The 17942-nt window shown below is 41.6% G+C and overlaps 1 protein-coding gene across 1 annotated transcript in view; it reads right to left on the bottom strand.

Moving 5' to 3' along the window:
• Positions 1-17942, bottom strand: part of ATP9B (ATPase, class II, type 9B) — a 247304-nt gene that overhangs the window by 3895 nt on the left and 225467 nt on the right. Inside the window, exons 16-29 of the mRNA XM_015412490.1 lie at positions 16547-16708; positions 15658-15750; positions 13076-13159; positions 11429-11599; positions 9856-9954; positions 9297-9386; positions 7459-7603; positions 6176-6240; positions 5325-5480; positions 5125-5189; positions 4484-4592; positions 3224-3281; positions 1157-1360; positions 554-586 (exon numbers count right to left, since the gene is read on the bottom strand). Coding sequence (XP_015267976.1) covers positions 554-586; positions 1157-1360; positions 3224-3281; positions 4484-4592; positions 5125-5189; positions 5325-5480; positions 6176-6240; positions 7459-7603; positions 9297-9386; positions 9856-9954; positions 11429-11599; positions 13076-13159; positions 15658-15750; positions 16547-16708 — 1534 coding nt within the window. The remainder of the gene's footprint in view (positions 1-553; positions 587-1156; positions 1361-3223; positions 3282-4483; positions 4593-5124; positions 5190-5324; positions 5481-6175; positions 6241-7458; positions 7604-9296; positions 9387-9855; positions 9955-11428; positions 11600-13075; positions 13160-15657; positions 15751-16546; positions 16709-17942) is intronic.

Here is a 17942-nt window from a genome sequence, read left to right as displayed (position 1 = left end):
CTCCATCCTCTGCCAAGCTGTATAATCAAGACGCTACAGAGGTGCCTTTTCATCAGTCTGCATCCAAAGCTGACGTTTGTAGGGCTTCAGCAGCAAAAAAATATAACGTTCAGTTGAACTCTCAATTTAAATATATCTTTCCAGCCTCAATTTGCCCAACATTGACAGGATCTCCGTATTTAAGATATTTTCATCCTAATTTATAATACCACCCCCAAATATGTAGTATGTTTCTTATATAGCCTCTCTTTCTAACAGTGAATGACATCTCTCCCCCCCCGCCCCCTTTTAATCAATGGCAGATCTTCAGTTGTAGCTGACCAGGATTCTCAGAAAGCACACTTTTTTGAGAATATGAAATATGTAAACTTAAAAAATTGAAAACATTAATCTTTCTAATTAAAAATATTTAATGCAGTTGACAAACCAGGTATTTATAATCAGTGGAGTATAAAATGGGCTCTTTGGTTTTTTCTACCAGTGCCAGAATAATAATTATTTTGTGTTGGTGCTCTGTGATGCACCTTATTTAGGGAACAGCAATTATACCTACCTAAGAAAGCTCCAAAAGACACTCTGCCTATACCTGCTCCGACAGAAGAAGAAAGGACAGATTTATAGAAAAAACAAGGGAAAAGGAAGAGATGCAATATACTAAAAGGAATGTGTTAGAAAGCTCTGAAAGGTTTGAAATGAGTTAGTATTTGAATACTACTCTCCTAGAGAGTTAATATGCAAACCCCCCCCCCAAATTCTGAAACATATTCTAAAAGTGAAACATTAAAACTAAAAAGCGAACTTAAGTCAGGTCGTGTTATAGAGAAGCACATGATTAGCCCTGTGTGCCCCACATGGTTTTGAATTTGGATACTTCGTGTAGGAGTTGTATCCTAAAGGATGCATGTAAGCCCTTGGAATAAGGTTTGATGCTTATGTGCAAAAAAAGGTCATTTCATTGTAACAAGCTGTTCTGCGTAACACACAGTAATCACTCAATACCTCAGCTAAAAGTATACAGCGGAATACAGCCTAGACAAAATTTAATACTGCCCTGACCATTTTTGTTAACGATGAATAACTTCATGATACGATGACTCATAACAATACAGTGGAGGCTGTGAGCAAAGTACAAGTTACACCAGTGATTGCTACTCACCAAAATATTCATTCAGAAATGCAAGAGAGGCCACATAGCAGCCAAGACTGAAGAATTCAGCCACCACCATTAACCAGTGCCATGTTCGTATAGTAAGTGCAACCATCAAGAGCTCAGTCAGGATAAGAGCAGTGAAGGAAATGGCAACAACATGGACAAACTCAGATTCAAAAAGCAGGAGAGCTCCATACATCAAAATGCCACCTGAGAAGGGCATATAAAACATCATAGATTCATTGTACAACCGTGTTCCATAAAATACTTCCTTAGAACTGTGCCTTCTAGAAATGTTCTCTTATTCTGAGAGCAGCTTTTAATAATTCATTTCTTGAAAATAACACTGCTGGATGTTGAAAAGCAATGGTGGGCTGGGAAGCAAAAATGGCCCCGCTTCCCCTGGGAAGGGAGAGGGAAGGAGAAAAAAGAATGGCCCTGATAGAGGGAGAAGGGAAGGAAGGAACAGGTTCACTGTGGTTCCCGCCCACTTTCCAAGCACCCTTTCCCTTTTGGTTGTGGCGAGGGCTGCAGCTCCCCCACATCTTATGCAAACAGGGTCCACCGGCTCTTGTGAGGTGGGTGTTACCACTCTGTGGTTGGTCCTACACATGTCACAGCAGCAGTGGCTCCAGAGTACTTTGTGTACGGTGTTGGCTACAGGGAGGTGGGCGCTGGCACCGGTATTGGCAGCAGCAGCAACTCCTGCTCTCCTGATGCAAGGGAAAGGCCACCAACTTGTAGGGCCAGTGGCGCCTTCCCACCCCATGCTGGGCCACCCTGTGGTCAGGGTAGCGGTTGCACCCCCCAGGCTACTGGTACATTGAGAATTTCCCCGCTGGTCTAAATGTCCTTGCTGTAAAGGTTGCTGCTAAAGTCAGCTGGTCAACAATTAAATACATTTCAGCAGCTTGCATTTCTTCCAGGTGCAATTGTTAATTAGATTTTTGACGCACTCTGATTTGCTCTGTAACAATCCTAAAAAAAGTGTGAATAATGCTTTTAACTAATGTTATAATTCAGAGTTTTTAAAGCGTACTTCTATAATTCTATAAAGAAAAGCTAATATGCTTTATAAGTAGAAACCCGCAAGGAACTTGTGGGGAGGAATCATCCCATCCCCTCTGCCTTTCCTTCTTCTCCTCTCCCCCATCCCATATCCATCCTTGCTGCTTTGCCTACCCATCCACCCACCTACCCTCATTGCTGCCTTCACTTGCCCATCACACCCTACCCTCACTGCTCTGCCTAATCAAATAACTCCCCATCCTTGGCGCCACATCCCCTTGCATTTCCTTTCCCCCCTTCTCCTCCATTGCATCTCCATCCTTGCTGCTCTACCCCCACCTTTGCTACTCTTACCCCCAGCCACCCAACCCATCGTCAGTGGTCTGCCTGGCTGTCTCCCCCTCATTCCCCATTACAAAGGCCAGTCTCTTTCTGTGTCTCCGGCCACACAGAAAAGAGCTGTGCTGGGCTCAGGGGCAGGAGCGGCAATGCTAGGAGTAACATTGCCTGAAGTTGGCCTCTGAGATTCGTGGTGGGGAATTCCCTCCCCTCTACTTTCTTGCGGGCCCCAGCACGGCTCTCGAACTGCTCCAGGGCTCTTCAGTCGACTGGCAGAGGCAGGTGCATTCTTTGAGCTTGCACAGAGAATGCTATTTTACTGCTGGGGGAATTAATCTCCATTTATAAAAAAATATTTCAGATTTTTCTGCAAACGTGGGAGGTCACCCGAGTTTGCAGAAAAACCTGTTTTGGGTAAGCGTGGCCCCAATCCACAGTTTTAGGTCTCCGCAAATAGGGGGCACACTTGGGAAATCGTATATAGGTATGTAAGTATTAATTTTCAGCACAAAACAAAAATCAATCCATGATGCACTGGAGGGGGGGGAAGTCCAACATAGCTTGAATGTTAAATTTATAAAACACAAAAAGAAACACAAAATGCATGAAATTTTAAGTTTTGGGAATTTAAAATAAATAATTTCAATAAATTTAATTTTGAAGCTGAAACAGTATGCTTAGTGGTCAGAAATTATTTAAGTCTGAAAAATCAGAGAGATCTCCTACCTTGATAAATACTGATTAAAACCCAGATGAGGAATGTCTTAAATGACAAAGATCTTCCCTAGAGGAAACAACAAAGACAAGCAAGTTAGCATGCTGCTTAAGAAGTGATTTTTATATTAACACAATTTAATAACTTTAATAACAGATACATATCTCTTATTTAAATAAAGAGCAACACATGGAAAAGCAAAATATTTTATTTTATACATTCAGTAAGCAAGACATTTCCGATGGTGTGAGGAGGGACATTCTTGCCCGATCCACCCCCCCCCCAGCTCCATCCTACATGGCTTTTTGTCCATGAAGTTCCCATAGTCCTCAGTGAAGCTTTCTTAAGGGTAAAAAAGAGGTCCTGCTGGACTTTGCACCCGTTGAAAAGCTGGCAGGATCCAACCCATACAATGGCTTCAAAACTCAGGGAGACACAATAAAAATCTGTGCTCTCACAGATCTATTTGCTAGAGCCATATTTTAAGGCCCAGTGCCGTTGGATTTTATTGAGAGAAGAATTACAATGAGGGGAGAACAGTTACAAGTCTGGAGCCATTTTTGGTTGTTAGAAAATAGCACTGCCACTGAACCCTAAAACATTTACTTTAAATGTAGTGTGTGTGTGTGTGGGGAGTTTCGAATTTAGAAGTTAATGAATGGCATCATTATTAGTCAGGTTTTAAAGTAACAACAATTGCATCTGGGGGGAAAATTACCTCTAGTCATTTTTAGCAGGGAGCTTTTGCTTTCTGATTACTGACAGTAGCCATAATCTAATCTACATCCACATATTTCACTCTTCCTTTTAAATCAACACATTGGACTGTATGCTGGATTGTATCCACGTGCCATGACTTCCCACTGTGGCACATTTCCCCACACAGAATGACAGCTGTTGTAGGCGCAGCTGAAATCTTACAGAGTTCTGAACTGTGGCAAATTTTGCTAAGTGTAAAAGGTTGGAATTTTAAGCAAATTTTGAGGTTGGTTCAATAAAAGTGAAGGCATGTAATTCGGAGAGCCCTGTGTACACTGAGAACAGATATTTTAGCAGGCACACTAGGCACAGCTGTACCTTTAATCTAGTGAACTAATTTCTCTGAAAGGGAAGGTGAACAACAACAACAGTTTTCTGCGGAAATAGCAGCAAGTTTCAAGCATTATGATCTTCAAGGCATCTGCTCTGCCCGTACCCTTCTGGGCTCCATACAGAGAAAAACAATACTGCATGTACAGAATTATATCCATATCCATTTCAAATGCTTTTACCTTAGTAAGGTCTTTGTAAAGTTCAGGGTACAGCAATGCCATTTCTGGTTTAACATCTTGATCCAGCACTAAGGAGAAGACTGGAAACATAGTGTATATGGTTGCATACCTTAGGGGGGAAAGTTGTTATTTTAATTCATACCTTCACACTATAAACTCTCTCCCTCCTCCAGTAAAATCGTGACTTTTGTGCAAGGTACAATTCTGGGCAGTTTTTTCTTCTTTTTTGACAATTAAATACGATTTGATCCTGGGCATCTGCAATTGTTCTGCCCCCTGGATACCTAGGAGACCTTGACTGCCAGCAGGGAAGGCAAAGGCAGTCAGGGCTTTCTGCCACCTGTTGGTGCAGTGAACTTTATGCATGTTTTCATCCCATGTGATAAACAAACCAAAGGCTCATGGGCGTTAATACACAAACATGACTTTCAGGGAGTAAATTTTGTCCCATGTGAATTTCGTGTAACATTAGTATTGCCCACGAGGCCAAAGGGGAAAAACTGCTGGGGGACAGCAAAGGAATGCTGCTATTCAGCTCGGTAACTCTATCTGAGGGATAAATGGACTTCAGTCATAATGACTGTCTTAAAAAAATAAATAACGTTGCAATATTTTTTTCAAGAACTGTAGCGCCTACTTACCCTACCATTAGGAACCCCTGGTATAAAGGAACAGACGCAAAATAGAAGACTGAAGAAAACACAGCCTGGAGAAAGAACATAATTAATTACATCATCAGAATTGTTACAGAAGTTCATCTTCTGCATCTGGAAATTATTTGAATTATTAGAACAAAATTTTCCAGAAACTATTTTCCATCCAAGTAACAGGAATTAAATACCTGCATAGTTGAAATAATAAGGCCTCTGTGCATGACAAACTGACCAAGTGCTGCCGATCTTTTGTAACTATTGCGACCGTGTACCATCAGTAGCCTGCCAATGTGTTTGAACTGTGTGATGGAAAAGTCAGCTGCCAAGGAAGCTTGCTTTCCCTCCTGGATGGAAAACAAAGCCACACGTTCAACTATGAAAACTATACCAATACAAGAAAAAACAAACAAAAAACTGAGCAGGAGGGAAACTTCTTTTCTCCCCTTATTCTTCCTACCCGCCCTCTTGGCCACCGAAGCTTCACCACACCTGTCCTGCCATCTCCAGCTCTCTTTCTGGGTCCTGCTTCCTACCTCCCACTGGCCAGCCCCCTCCGCTCCTTCACCTCTCACTGCCCTGCAATCTTGCCTTTTACTCCTTCTCTGCCCCTTTCCTGGTCCCCCCACCTCTTTCTGTTGTCAGCCACCCAAAATGCCCCTCAAAGGTTTTTGTTCTGTGATACCTGTGCATGCACAGATGTTGGGTGTGAGGGGGGATTAGCCCCCATTTTAGAACTACTTATGAAAAACCCTACTTTAGTTCCGGTGTGCCCCCCTCCTTGCAGATTTTTTGATCTGCATAGAGGAGATACACTTGGCTATGACCACCTTGTACAGTCAATTAACATATGAACAATGGACATCTCCAAGTTTGAACTTTAGAATAGTGATTTTTAAAAACATAACACACACTTTTGCTATTTTTATCACAATACTCCAATGACTGAGACATACACACAATCAGTCCTTACCGTTTCAACAGAGGGATTCTAATACATTACTGTTAAGTTCACATTCAATTCAGTCTTCAAATGTCATACCTTCCCTTCAATTCCAATTCCACAGTCTGCTGCCTGGATCATACTGACATCATTTCCCCCATCACCTGAAAATGTGTGAAAGCATATTTGAGACTGTTCTGGTAAGCTTTTAAACATTTATTAATAGAATTTTGTGTTACTTTGAATTATTTTTATGAGTAACTGGAATTAACTTTAAGGTTAAAAGTAGATTTGTTGTCTAAGTTTTTGAATTAATTCAGATAAATTTTATATACTTCTCTCTTTAGTTTCTGGTCTCCTATATTTAAAGGATACTTTAAAGAATTTACAATGAAACAAAGAACTGGTGATCCACTTATTAAACACTACAAAGGCAATGCTTCTACAATTTTGGAAGAAACAGCAGATCCAAAAGAAAGGAATCATTACAAACATAACTCAGGAAAAATGGTTGCTTGCTTCTGCCCATGTGGCACAGGGAATTTATTATGCCAGAATGCAGAACTGTACTGGACAACATCACATGCTGTCCAGTGATTCCTCTGTGAGGTATAATTGTTACATTTCCATTTGTTTTTGTAGACGTTTTTTGGGGAAAAGAAAGTTTAAAAAGCTGTTTTAATTTTAACACCAAGAAGAAGAAGAAGAAGAAGAAGAAGAAGAAGAAGAAGAAGAAGAAGAAGAAGAAGAGGAGGAGGAGGTGGCGGCGGAGGAGGAGGAGGAGGAGGAGATTGGCCACCCTTCACTTGGGAGTCTCAGAGCGGTTTACAATCTCCTTACCTTCCTCTCCCCACAACAGACACCCTGTGAGGTAGGTGGGGCTGAGAGAGCGCTGAGAGAACTGCCCTTGAGAGAACAACTCTGAGAGAATTGTGGCTGACCCAAGGTCACCTAGCAACTGCATGTGAAGGAGTGGGGAATCAAACCTGGTTCTCCCAGATTAGAATCTGCACACTTAACCACTACACCAAATTTAGCTTGGATCCTTTACAGTGCAAGAGGAGCTTTGCTTATCGATAGTGGCTTTCCCAACCTCTTCCTGTCTGCTTGCAGTCTTCTGTTCCCCCCTAAAATTGTGTCTTCAGGAACACCAGGACAGTTAAAGTGGTGGGTAGCAGTGAAGGGAGAGGGTAAAAGCTTAACCCCTCCCCCTTCGAGTGGAAGTGCCTATTACAAGCAGACAGGGCACCTAAGATCTAAGTCATTATTAAAAGCATATTACAAATACATCTTGTCATGCCATTCTAACTTCAATTAAATTTATTTTTTAGTATTTTAAATATCAATGTGCCAATAAGAGTGAAACTAGAGCTGATACTTACCTATTGCACACGTACGTTTTCCAGTGTGGTGCTGTAATAGTTTTACAATGTGGGCTTTTTGAGTGGGTGAACATCGGCAGCATACTACAGCTGGACACTGACATGCCAGTTCTACAAATTCATGTTCATAGTACTTCAAACAGACCTAGACAAAGAAAAATTCAATTTGCTTGGCATTCCATTACTCCAGCAGTATTTCTGGCTTGTCCAACATGGGGACAAACACTTAGCTGAAAGTAGTATCACTGTGTGTACTATGCCCACAAATCTAGAGTTACTATTTGTCATGGACTGTTACCAGAATTGGTAACATGTAGAAGAGAGCTGGTTCTGTTGCAGGAGCTACTGCTGCTGGAGAGGGAGAAGTTACCGTGAAGCTTGACTAGTGGTTTGTTTCTTACGGAACAGTTTATGATACTATGGTGAAAGCAGCAACTCCATCTCCATCAGAAATGCACATGTCTCTTCTATAACGCCTGGACATTGTATATAACCCTGCTCACCCTTGTGTACATTGCAAAAGCATGTGGCTCAGAGGGGCTGATCTGAATAAAAATTGACTTGCAGTAAGGAAAAAATCCTTGAGAGGTCATGGCTAGAAGATTTTACAAATATGTGAGTGTCACAAAAACAGCATTGACAGGTCATAGCCAATGTTCCCTCTAAGCTGTGGAGTCTCGTGAGCAAAAATTCTGCTTTGTGAGCTACTGGCATTAAAGTTGTGAGCAAGTGATTTGGCCACTGCATAAATTAGTTTGCTCTGGAGCCCTCCTTCCTGAGCTGAGACAAAAATGTGTGAGCCGGAGGCTAAAAAACTGTGAGCTAGCTCACACTAACTCAGCTTAGAGGGAACACTGGTCATAGCCAGTACATGATGCGGGTTATTTATTCCTCAACAGAGTCATTTGGGATGCAACACTCTTTTAAATAAGTTTACTCCCAGCTTCTGCCCTTTCATTCTGCCACTTATGCAATTAATGGGTGTGAAAACGAGAACATGTTCACATTCTGAATTAATTCAAAACCCTAAAGCAGGATCTATCAGTAAGCCTTAATGCAATCTTCTTACTGAACATGCTTAGTAGAAAGCACTACAGGTTTATGCATCCCTACCCCTACAATTTCAGGGAAGGAAAAAAATGATATTAGGTAACAAGCTGTGGTGACTTGTAGCCCCTAACCACAACTCTCATTCCTCCAGAATTGGAAGGTCTGGTGCATTTTGTCCAGAAAGGCTGTTCTGAATGCCAGTCCCCAAGCAGTAATCTTTGACCCAGCTTCGCAGGGTGGGGGGACATATAGATCCTAGCATCTGGTCAGTACTCTGTTACATTTTCCCCACAGACCAAATGCAGTTGAGCCTTAGAGAATAATTCTCAAACCTCCCTACTACCAAGCTGCTTTAGGGGTTCCCACGCAATATATGAGCATTGCTTTACACTGCAACTGGTAGCTGTCCAGCAAGGATTTGTATTATCAGAAGAACTGTGCAGCAGGCTGCAATCCTCAAAAGGGTGTTCTCTTTCTGTTGGCGGACCTTAGAAACTATAAAACTGTTGGAACATTGCAACCGTTCCAAGAAACTTCCTCTTATTTTTAGTATGAGAAAAGTAAACTGGTGTCTTTAGGACAGACGTTATGGCGCACTGTGGCCCTGGCTCCTCGATCTGGTTAAACGTATAGTATCAGATGCTCCACAGTCTAAGACAAGCGGCAGAATGTTTTCAGTCAGAGATGTCGCTGAAGTCCCCTCTGGGTTGTTACAGGAGCAAGTCTATTTTCAAGTAATAATAATAAAAATTAACTGCACTGAAAACTGACAAAGGGCAGGCCCTTACCTCCAGAGAGTCTCCAGATATGACCAAAGCACAGTCATGTTTTCTTCTGAACGCATTCAGTTCCAAGTGAGCCTCTCCACGACTGGTTACCTTAATTAAAAAGGAAAGATTCAAAAGCTGAAAGCGAAACTGCTGAGTATATTTATATGGACAAACAAGTACATTTGGCCATAACTGAATTCCTGTTTTTTCCAGGCCGCTGGGGAATTTATGTTATTTGGGACAGAGAGCTGCCTTATCAGCCGCACATTCTTCCTCTGCCCTGCAACAACTTCCCCTTTCTCATTGCTGGGTCACCTAGACAGAGAACGGCAGGCCAAACCAGCTGCATTTCCCCACAACTTCTTCATTTCTTTTGCCATCCTCTGTTCTACATGTTGAGCTTTTCTTTCCTTCAGAGAACCATGTTCTAGATCAGTGACTATGTTTCACCACAATGACATCAAACTCTTTTAGTATACCTATCAAATGGACATTAAACAAATGATCGCTGTTTTGCAGCATCAGCAATACTAATACCAAAAATCCAACCCTCCCAACTTTTTGTAGCTATACTTACAGGTCTGAAAACATGAATATCTTGTGTTCTGGATACCAAGTGAGAACTTTTTGCAATACAAGTGGCAGTCTCCAATTTATCACCTGTTAGCATCCATATCTATAAGATAATTTTAGAGTTTGTTCAGTTGATGACTACTTTGCCTAGTTCATTCCCATTTTTTGAAAAAACAAACCCTATGACTATCTTCATCCCCTATTCAGTCATAATGAGTTGTTCTTCTGTCTTGAAACAAAAATCAAAAGGCTCAGGCTGCCAATTTTGCTTGGGAGAGAGTGCAAGGTGCAGCTCCTGAGCTCTGTGCAAGCAAAAACGGATAGCTTAGTTGGACATGAGAAAGGCCACCATTTCATCTAGACAGAATATCTGGATTACTCCCATGCTAGCCATCTCCTTTGCCTAGAGGGAACACTGAGCCTAGCCAATGAGAACAGAAATGGCAATGCTAGAGGCTAGGCTTGTCCTCTTCTCATCCGCCTGCAAGAAGTTTAAGACTGAGATTTTGCTCTAGAACAGTACCAAAACAAAGGAGCACACATGGCCACACATAAAGTTGCCTTATATCGAATAACACTACCAATCCATCAAGGTCAGCATCATCTAGTCACACTGGCAGCAGCTCTCCGGGGTCTCCAGCAGAGGTCTTTCACATCACCTACTTTCTGATCCTTTTACCTGGAAGTGCCAGGGATTGAACCTAGGACTTTCTACATACCAAGCAGAGGCTCTTCCACTGAGCCACAGCCCCCTGCCTGAGCAGGTTCTAAACTCAGCATTCTTCTTGCTTAGCTGCCACTTAAGAATAGGTTGCCAGAAATTTTTAGATCCCATTCAAATGAAAGCTTTTAATGGTATTCCTTAACAAGAAAGTGATAGTAGGAGTAGAATATATCATCATGGTTTCCTTACAGATTGTTATGCTCACACAGCTTTATTGTCTAATATTCTCTTGTGCATCTTTAATATTATCATAATACTCTGAATTTATATAGTGCAGTTGAAGCGCCTTGCTGACCCACATAGCATCCAGGTATGGAAGTCAATTTTATTATCCATATAGTGCTTGTATGGATTCAGTAGTAGCTTTCCTAAGGACTTCCAGTGAATTCACGCCTGAGATGAGCACTAAAGTAAAGGTTTGAAACTCTCAAGCTTTGAACTGTGCCTAAACATTACTATCTGCCTAACCAGAGTCTCTTGGAGTTCCCATCTAAGCTTTGGGAGATGTTTTCATGTGATGACCATTTTACAAGCAAATTAGGCTGTATGTGGAATGTTTTCACAGGGGAAAGAACATTTTGGGGCTCCATATGTGGAACAGGTAAAACAACACTGACATACAGTTTGTATGTATTTAAATGGGGGGGGGGGAAAGCTGACTATTGCTGTTACATTCCAATGTCTCCCAAAATGACAACACAGCTGTGACAGAGCTGAACCAAGCTCCTGCTTTTATTTTCTTTTAAATTAATCAAATTCATTACTACTGGATCCTCAGTTATCTATGGAAATGAATCCACCATGTAAAGAAAATAAACTAAAAGGCGTTAACAGTCTATAACTGAATAAGTACCTTTATTCCAGCATTTCGCAGCATCTCCAGAGTTGGCCTCACGTCAGCCTGTAGTTGATCTTCAACTCCAGTGAGGCAGAGCAATTCCATTTCTCTTTCTAAACTCTCCACAACTGCAGCCACCTTGAGGGCTCTGTCATGTATACTTAATTTTGCTTGGTTGTATCTGTTCTGTTTACAAAAAGACACAGTGAAATCTTATTTTGCAGGCTGCTATATAGAGAGGAAAGATTTTGACAACTTCGGTACTTGTTAACAATTATGTGTTAAACCATAAATGGTTAGAAAAGGACTGGGCAAAACACTTGTATCAGTGGAACAGGCAGTAGAGCCTTGGCAAGGCAGGGTAAAAAATAAGTTCTCAGGCTTTTCTTGCTTGGGATGTCCACAGCTTGATAACAATGAAGCGAGAGCATCTGAGGTAAAGACTACCTTAACAGTTTCCCAAGAAGTAGCAGAGCTGGTTTGCACTAGACAAAGTGATGAATGCCACGGCACCTTAAGACTAATAGATCTTATACAATGATGTGTTACATCTCTACACGTATGCCCATCTGGCTCATCTTTTAGAGATGCTTCGTCAGCATGGGTGAAGAGGGTGCCACCTGAAAACTGAGTGGGAAAGACTTTCAGGAACCAACCACTTTTCATCTGTCCATTTCCCTTAGGAACACAGAAGAACACCAGTGGCCCTCTACACATGACCCCTCTGTGTCTTGACTGAACATGTGGAGAGGGAGACTGGGGACTATAGCCTTTGCCCTGAGCCTTTGCCCTCAAATTCCTGCCTTGTTCCCCTATTCTCACTATGCCAGCAAAATAATCACCAAAATTGTGGAAATGAGTAGGATAATGTTATCTAGAGATTTCTAATAATAAGCAGTGTTTATGTTTGGCTGAAATCTTAGAAAATGTGACCACCACTTCCTTGCACTGTCACTCAGCTGTTTTCCAGAAAGTAGTTATGCTGGCTGTCGCTCATCTCTGAATGCAAATCAACCCTTTGATTCCAGACAGGTTAGGTGAGATATTAGATTTGCGAGAAGCGTAATGGCTGGTGAGGTCGCAAAGCCACTTTTTCTATCGCAACCAATTGTGAACTGAGCTCAACATCCAACTGAAGTTTTGGATCTGGCTTGTAATGGGCTCAGCTTTTCCAACCTTAATCCTGTAACAAGAAAAAATGGTGTAGGGGAGACACTGTGGCAGCAGTAACTACATTCTGAAGGCATCATGGCTGACAGGAACCCTGGGAGCTGCGTGGTTTTGATGTTTCCATTTTTCTCCATGAAGACGGAGACCCTAAAAATCAGGCTTCCATCATTAACACACACCCCCAATTTTTATTCTCCTGCATAATAAGTGGGAAAGGGTGGGTGACCTAGGGCTTGGGATCTTTCTGAATAATTCCTGTAAGGATCCCAAGGTTTTTCAGAGACTTCTCCAAAACAGCTTGGAAAAAAATCAAGCCAGGTCTGAAGAAAGCATGGAAGACCTAGCCTATCAATTGTGTACATTAAACAGAGGTTATATGTGACATTCACAGAAACAGCTTCTTAAACAGTACTTTTCTTCATGTGTTCTGCATTACTTAGATGCAAGCTGAATCAGTACAATGTGGTGTTTTTCTTTTTCTAAATTTCATACCTCAAAATCTTGGTACTGTTCTTCTGTTAATGATTTTTTGGCAACCACCAGCGTGCGTAGTCCTTCTCTTGCCATATTCCCACACTAAAAGGATGAAATACAATAAAGAGCAATAATACAGCTATGTCTCATACATACAATACAGCTATGCCTTTAAGACCACAAGTGAGCAATTAATGTGCAAGAGCCCTGTCTCAGCTATTCGCCATGGTAATGTTTAGCACGACAAAGTGTGTAATGTGTCTTTACCATGTTGTAAATTCCCCAAAGCAACAGCCAATGGAGTGAAGCAGTTGGTGGGGTAGACTTTGGAAAAGCTCCAATTTTTTTTTTTTTAAAGGCAAATAAATGTTACTATACGAAATCCTGGATGCAAATGATCAGCCTTCTCACTCTTTCACAAACAGGGGGATCAACTGCCATTACAGAGCAATATTATAAAACATCTCCCTCCCTTCCGTCCCAGTCAGGGACACATGAAAACACAGGACTGGGAGAAGCTAGGGAGCCATGATTAAACCCCAGTCATGAGCTCTTCATGGTTCTGTGGGAAGCTTCTCTCTCTTTTGCGGGCCATGCATGTGTGAAACATTTAAACTCAGTCTCGAACAAAGTGTTCATGGAAAAGATACACACTACAATAATTGGATTAAGGTGTTCTATTTTCAGTACACTCTCACTCAGAACAATTAAACTTCTGACTTTAAGGAAAACAAAATCCTGTGATTCGTTGTATTTTTCACATGCCTCTTAACTATCCATGTGTTTCATCTTAATTTTGTTTTTGCATTTTGAAATCAGCTTTAAAGGCTGATATGTACATGTGCAACAAGCCAACAACTAGTATGGCATAAATATGATCTGACAGTAAACGTATTTTGTTAATTAAAACACCAGCATTGGAAGTAATATAAAATAGCTATGTTCATGATTCTTTAAAAAAGAATGCTGTCTGTCTAGTGCAAAATACTTATTGATTTGACCTCATAATGCTAAATAAATTAAGCAAGTATTTTACAATTAATTGTGCATCATTATCGCAAAAGTAATTTTTATGACACTTTATTAGGTCTTCAGGGAATTTAATTTATTCATGTCCCTGATTAAATCAAACTGCCTGAAGCAGGTATTGATTTATATTGCCAATACCATTATGAACATGCATTGTGTGATCATCACATTACCATATTGTCTATATGTAAGGTCAAATTAAGACAATTGCTGGTGTCTAGAACAACAATGCAGTACAACATATTTAGTCCAGTTTGTGAAGACATATTTATTCATATCTTCTCTTACTTAAAAAACCAAAGACACGTAACGTTAAAATTAGATTAATTTTCAGTTATATCTTCTGTTTAAAGTAAGAAAAATCCCGTGTGCTTGAGTGTGCCTAGAGAAACTGTTTGGATCATGGACTATGACTTGAATACAGAGAACTATGAGAACAAATGTTTGTTAACTATAATGTGCTCCAACTCCTGTGCCCCCACCCCAGCCAGTCCCAAAGGTTGCGAAACTCTGGGTAATAGTGTGGTATTACACCCCCTCCCAATAATATCCAGCACATCAAAAGACTGTGATAACATACTATTGCCAGCAGACTGGGTCGATATTTGGTCCTCACCATCTTTGCAATCCAAATCTTTGAACATTCAGTTGCAGAGTTATAAGATCCTTACCAGATGGTACCTCACCCCCATGAGACTCCATCAGATATCCAAAGCCAATTCCCCTCTTTGTTGGCGCTCCTGCGGGGAACCTGGCACTTTTTTTCATTGTTGGTGGGGGTGCACAGAAATTCAGCATTTCTGGTCCAAGGTTATCTTTTCCATCAAAAATATAACCGGGCACTCGATACCACTGCGACCTGAACTAATATTACTCGATTTATGGAATGCCCCTCATATACCCAAATGCAGCCAAGACCTCATTTCGACTCTGCTAATAGCTGCTAAGGTGGTTATTGCGAGTAGCTGGAAATCCACCGACAAACTTCTTCTTTCCTCTTGGCGCTTAAAAATCTGGGACTTTTACATCATGGATAAACTCTCTGATGCAGTGGCTTCCTCTACTAATAGTTCATGTTCAAAATCTACTTTATGCACGAAATGGTCTCCTTTTTTAGAATATGTCTTCAATAATGACACCTCTAAATTTGCTGTTCCTTCTCAGTATGTTGCAGTATTTTATTATATGTAATTTTGTGTTGGTCATATTTATACCAAATCCCATTGTTGTTTACTGTACTATTGACTAATAAAATATTTTAAAAAAAGAAGTCCCTCCCCCCAAGTCAATCACTCTGTTATTCAATTAGACAGATCACTTTCCTTTTCTTTTACTATTATGTAAAATCTGGAAAACATTGCCAACTCCTTGAAACCTATTAATGATGCACTTAATTGCATTTTTCAATCCATTACTACTTCGGATCATGCTTTCCATTTTTAAATCTTGCCCAATAAAATCTGTTTTAAGGAAGAGAATGGTTTTTTGCCTTTTGTCTGTGAAAAATGGTGCAGTTTTACATCATTTCTTTATGTCAAATGGCAGAAACAGTTATCATTAAACTTTCTTACCTCCTCTTCTAGCCAGTCGTTATACTGAACGATAGAGGACATGGCGACATCTGCACCTTTCATGTAAAATGTGATTTCACCTGTAGATTCATCCTGCATTCAAAAAAGAAAGTGTGTATACACATGGACTCATTTTTATGTCTTTATGGTATGTGTGAGCACATACATTGTCCGCTCACACTACAGATAACAGTAGCTCAATAAGAAAAACCCCAATAAGGCCCAAGAGCACCCTGTTCCCCTTCCTTTCTTCACTTACAGGCACATGCGAGCATGTATGCAGATGGCAAAATGAGACCTTAGAAGGAACGGTAGTTGAGCTCTGCATTCTCCAGCCCTCCCTCTCTGCCCAACTAAAATTTCTCTTACTCATGACTAATTCGCGGAACACAAAGAAGAGTTGAGTGTGGATAGAGAAAGCATGTACGAGCACCAACCACACCCCACTTCACTGCCCTGTCTATACAAGCATGTAAAGGTGTGTACAGGTTTGTGTGTGTGTGTGGGGGGGGGAGAGAACACAATCTTTGTCATGCGGGTGCTGCACTCACTGTCCCCCAAATATTTCAGCCATATTATTACATAGATTGTTTTTAAATCATCACTCAAATGTATATCTCAAAAGAGCGTCTCCACCCATCTGCAGAAAGTTTGGGAGAACCCAGGGGACTGTAGGAGAAGGGAAAAGTGGGGAAGATCCATTTCTTTAAGCTCCTTCTGCTCACAGAAGGTAGGATCCAACCCCCAGTATATGAGGACATACTGGCATTATTAATACAGTTTGCCAACTTTTGTATTTGAAAGATCCTGCACATCTACAAATTAGCACACTTTTGTAACACACAAGCTGCAAATTAGGACCAAGATGCAAAATATTAACAAAACATACTCTCACTATGATTCCCATCCGCTTGCTCTCAGATGTGAAGGGGAAAATCTGCAGAATGTAGTATGTCAGAATCTGACCACTGGGGGTCTTCAGCTGCATTGAAGTAAGATCCCTGTTGACCAAAGTAAGGCCAACACTCTCTGTCCACTGCACCAGTGCTACCTAGACAGAAACATTTTAATGATCAATCACAACACTATACAAATAAAACAGATATATTCATTGCAGACAATCTGGAAACTTAATTTTCTCAACCACAACCAAATTTGAACTGTGTATAGCCATTCCAAGAAATATTTCCCTATAAGCAAAATCATTTCCAGATAGAAGAAGAAGGAGAAGAAGAATGGATTGGATTTATACCCCCGGATAGAAGAAGGAGGAGAAGAAGAAGAATGGATTGGATTTATACCCCGCCCTTCACTCAGAGTCTCAGCGCGGCTTACAAACTCCTTTCCCTTTCCCTCCCCACAACAGACATCCTGTGAGGTAGGGAGGGCTGAGAGAGCTCTTTCCTTGCCCAAGGTCATCCAGCAGCTGCAAGTGAAGGAGTGGGGAATCAAACCCAGTTCTCCCAGATTAGAGTCTGCACACTTAACCCCTACACCAAACTGGCTATAGTCTATAGATGATTATAAATTCACTACAAACCGTAAATAAAGAAGCTATTTCATCTCTTTCCTTACAGTTTTAAATTAACTGTTCTACAAGATTAAGGACACAATTCTAAGTTCCTGTGATGACATAGTGCCATACTGATGGCTGCACCAATATAAACCTACCAGAGCTAGACCGGTGCAGGGGCCAGAAATGGGCAGTATCAGAAGTGTACTCAGAAGAAGTGGTATTTAGCTGGTAGGGCTGCTCTGCCCACTTCCTGTCTCAGCTGTTGGCATATTACACCAATGAAGAAGCAAGTAGAAGAATAAAAACTCTCATTGCACTGAAGTCCTCCCACCATGCGTATCCACAGCCAATCACAGCTCTTCTAAGTACTATCCTTATACTAATAGCCAAGTTGCCCCGTGAGTGCGGATCGCTAAATCCGCGCTCCGGGGCGACTTGGGGGGCAGGGAGATTTTTGTGCACTCTTGGGGCAGTCCCCAGGGGTGCACAAAAATGCGAAACCTTTGGGGAAAAAATCGGGGGGATGTTTAAATTCCCCCCGAAAGTCACAGAGCTTCTCCTGCGCGTGCGCAGGGGACGCTCTGGAACGTCGTTGCCGCCGCCGGAGCCGGGGGGTAGGGAGATAGAGAGTGCGAGGTGCCTCGGAGCCGGTATGTGTGGGGGGAGAGAGCCGGAAAGAGACGGAGCCGAGGCCCGCATGGCTTCCAAGCCGCGCGGCCTTGGGGGCGGAGCCGGTGGGGGGGAGGGCAAGAGAGAGAGAGAGAGAGTG

This window comes from Gekko japonicus, unplaced genomic scaffold (assembly GCF_001447785.1).
Source record: "Gekko japonicus isolate JY-2015 unplaced genomic scaffold, Gekko_japonicus_V1.1 scaffold54, whole genome shotgun sequence".
Lineage (NCBI taxonomy): Eukaryota > Metazoa > Chordata > Lepidosauria > Squamata > Gekkonidae > Gekko > Gekko japonicus.
The sequence above is the reverse complement of the archived record's forward strand: the minus strand, read 5'-3'. Positions and strand labels throughout refer to the sequence as shown.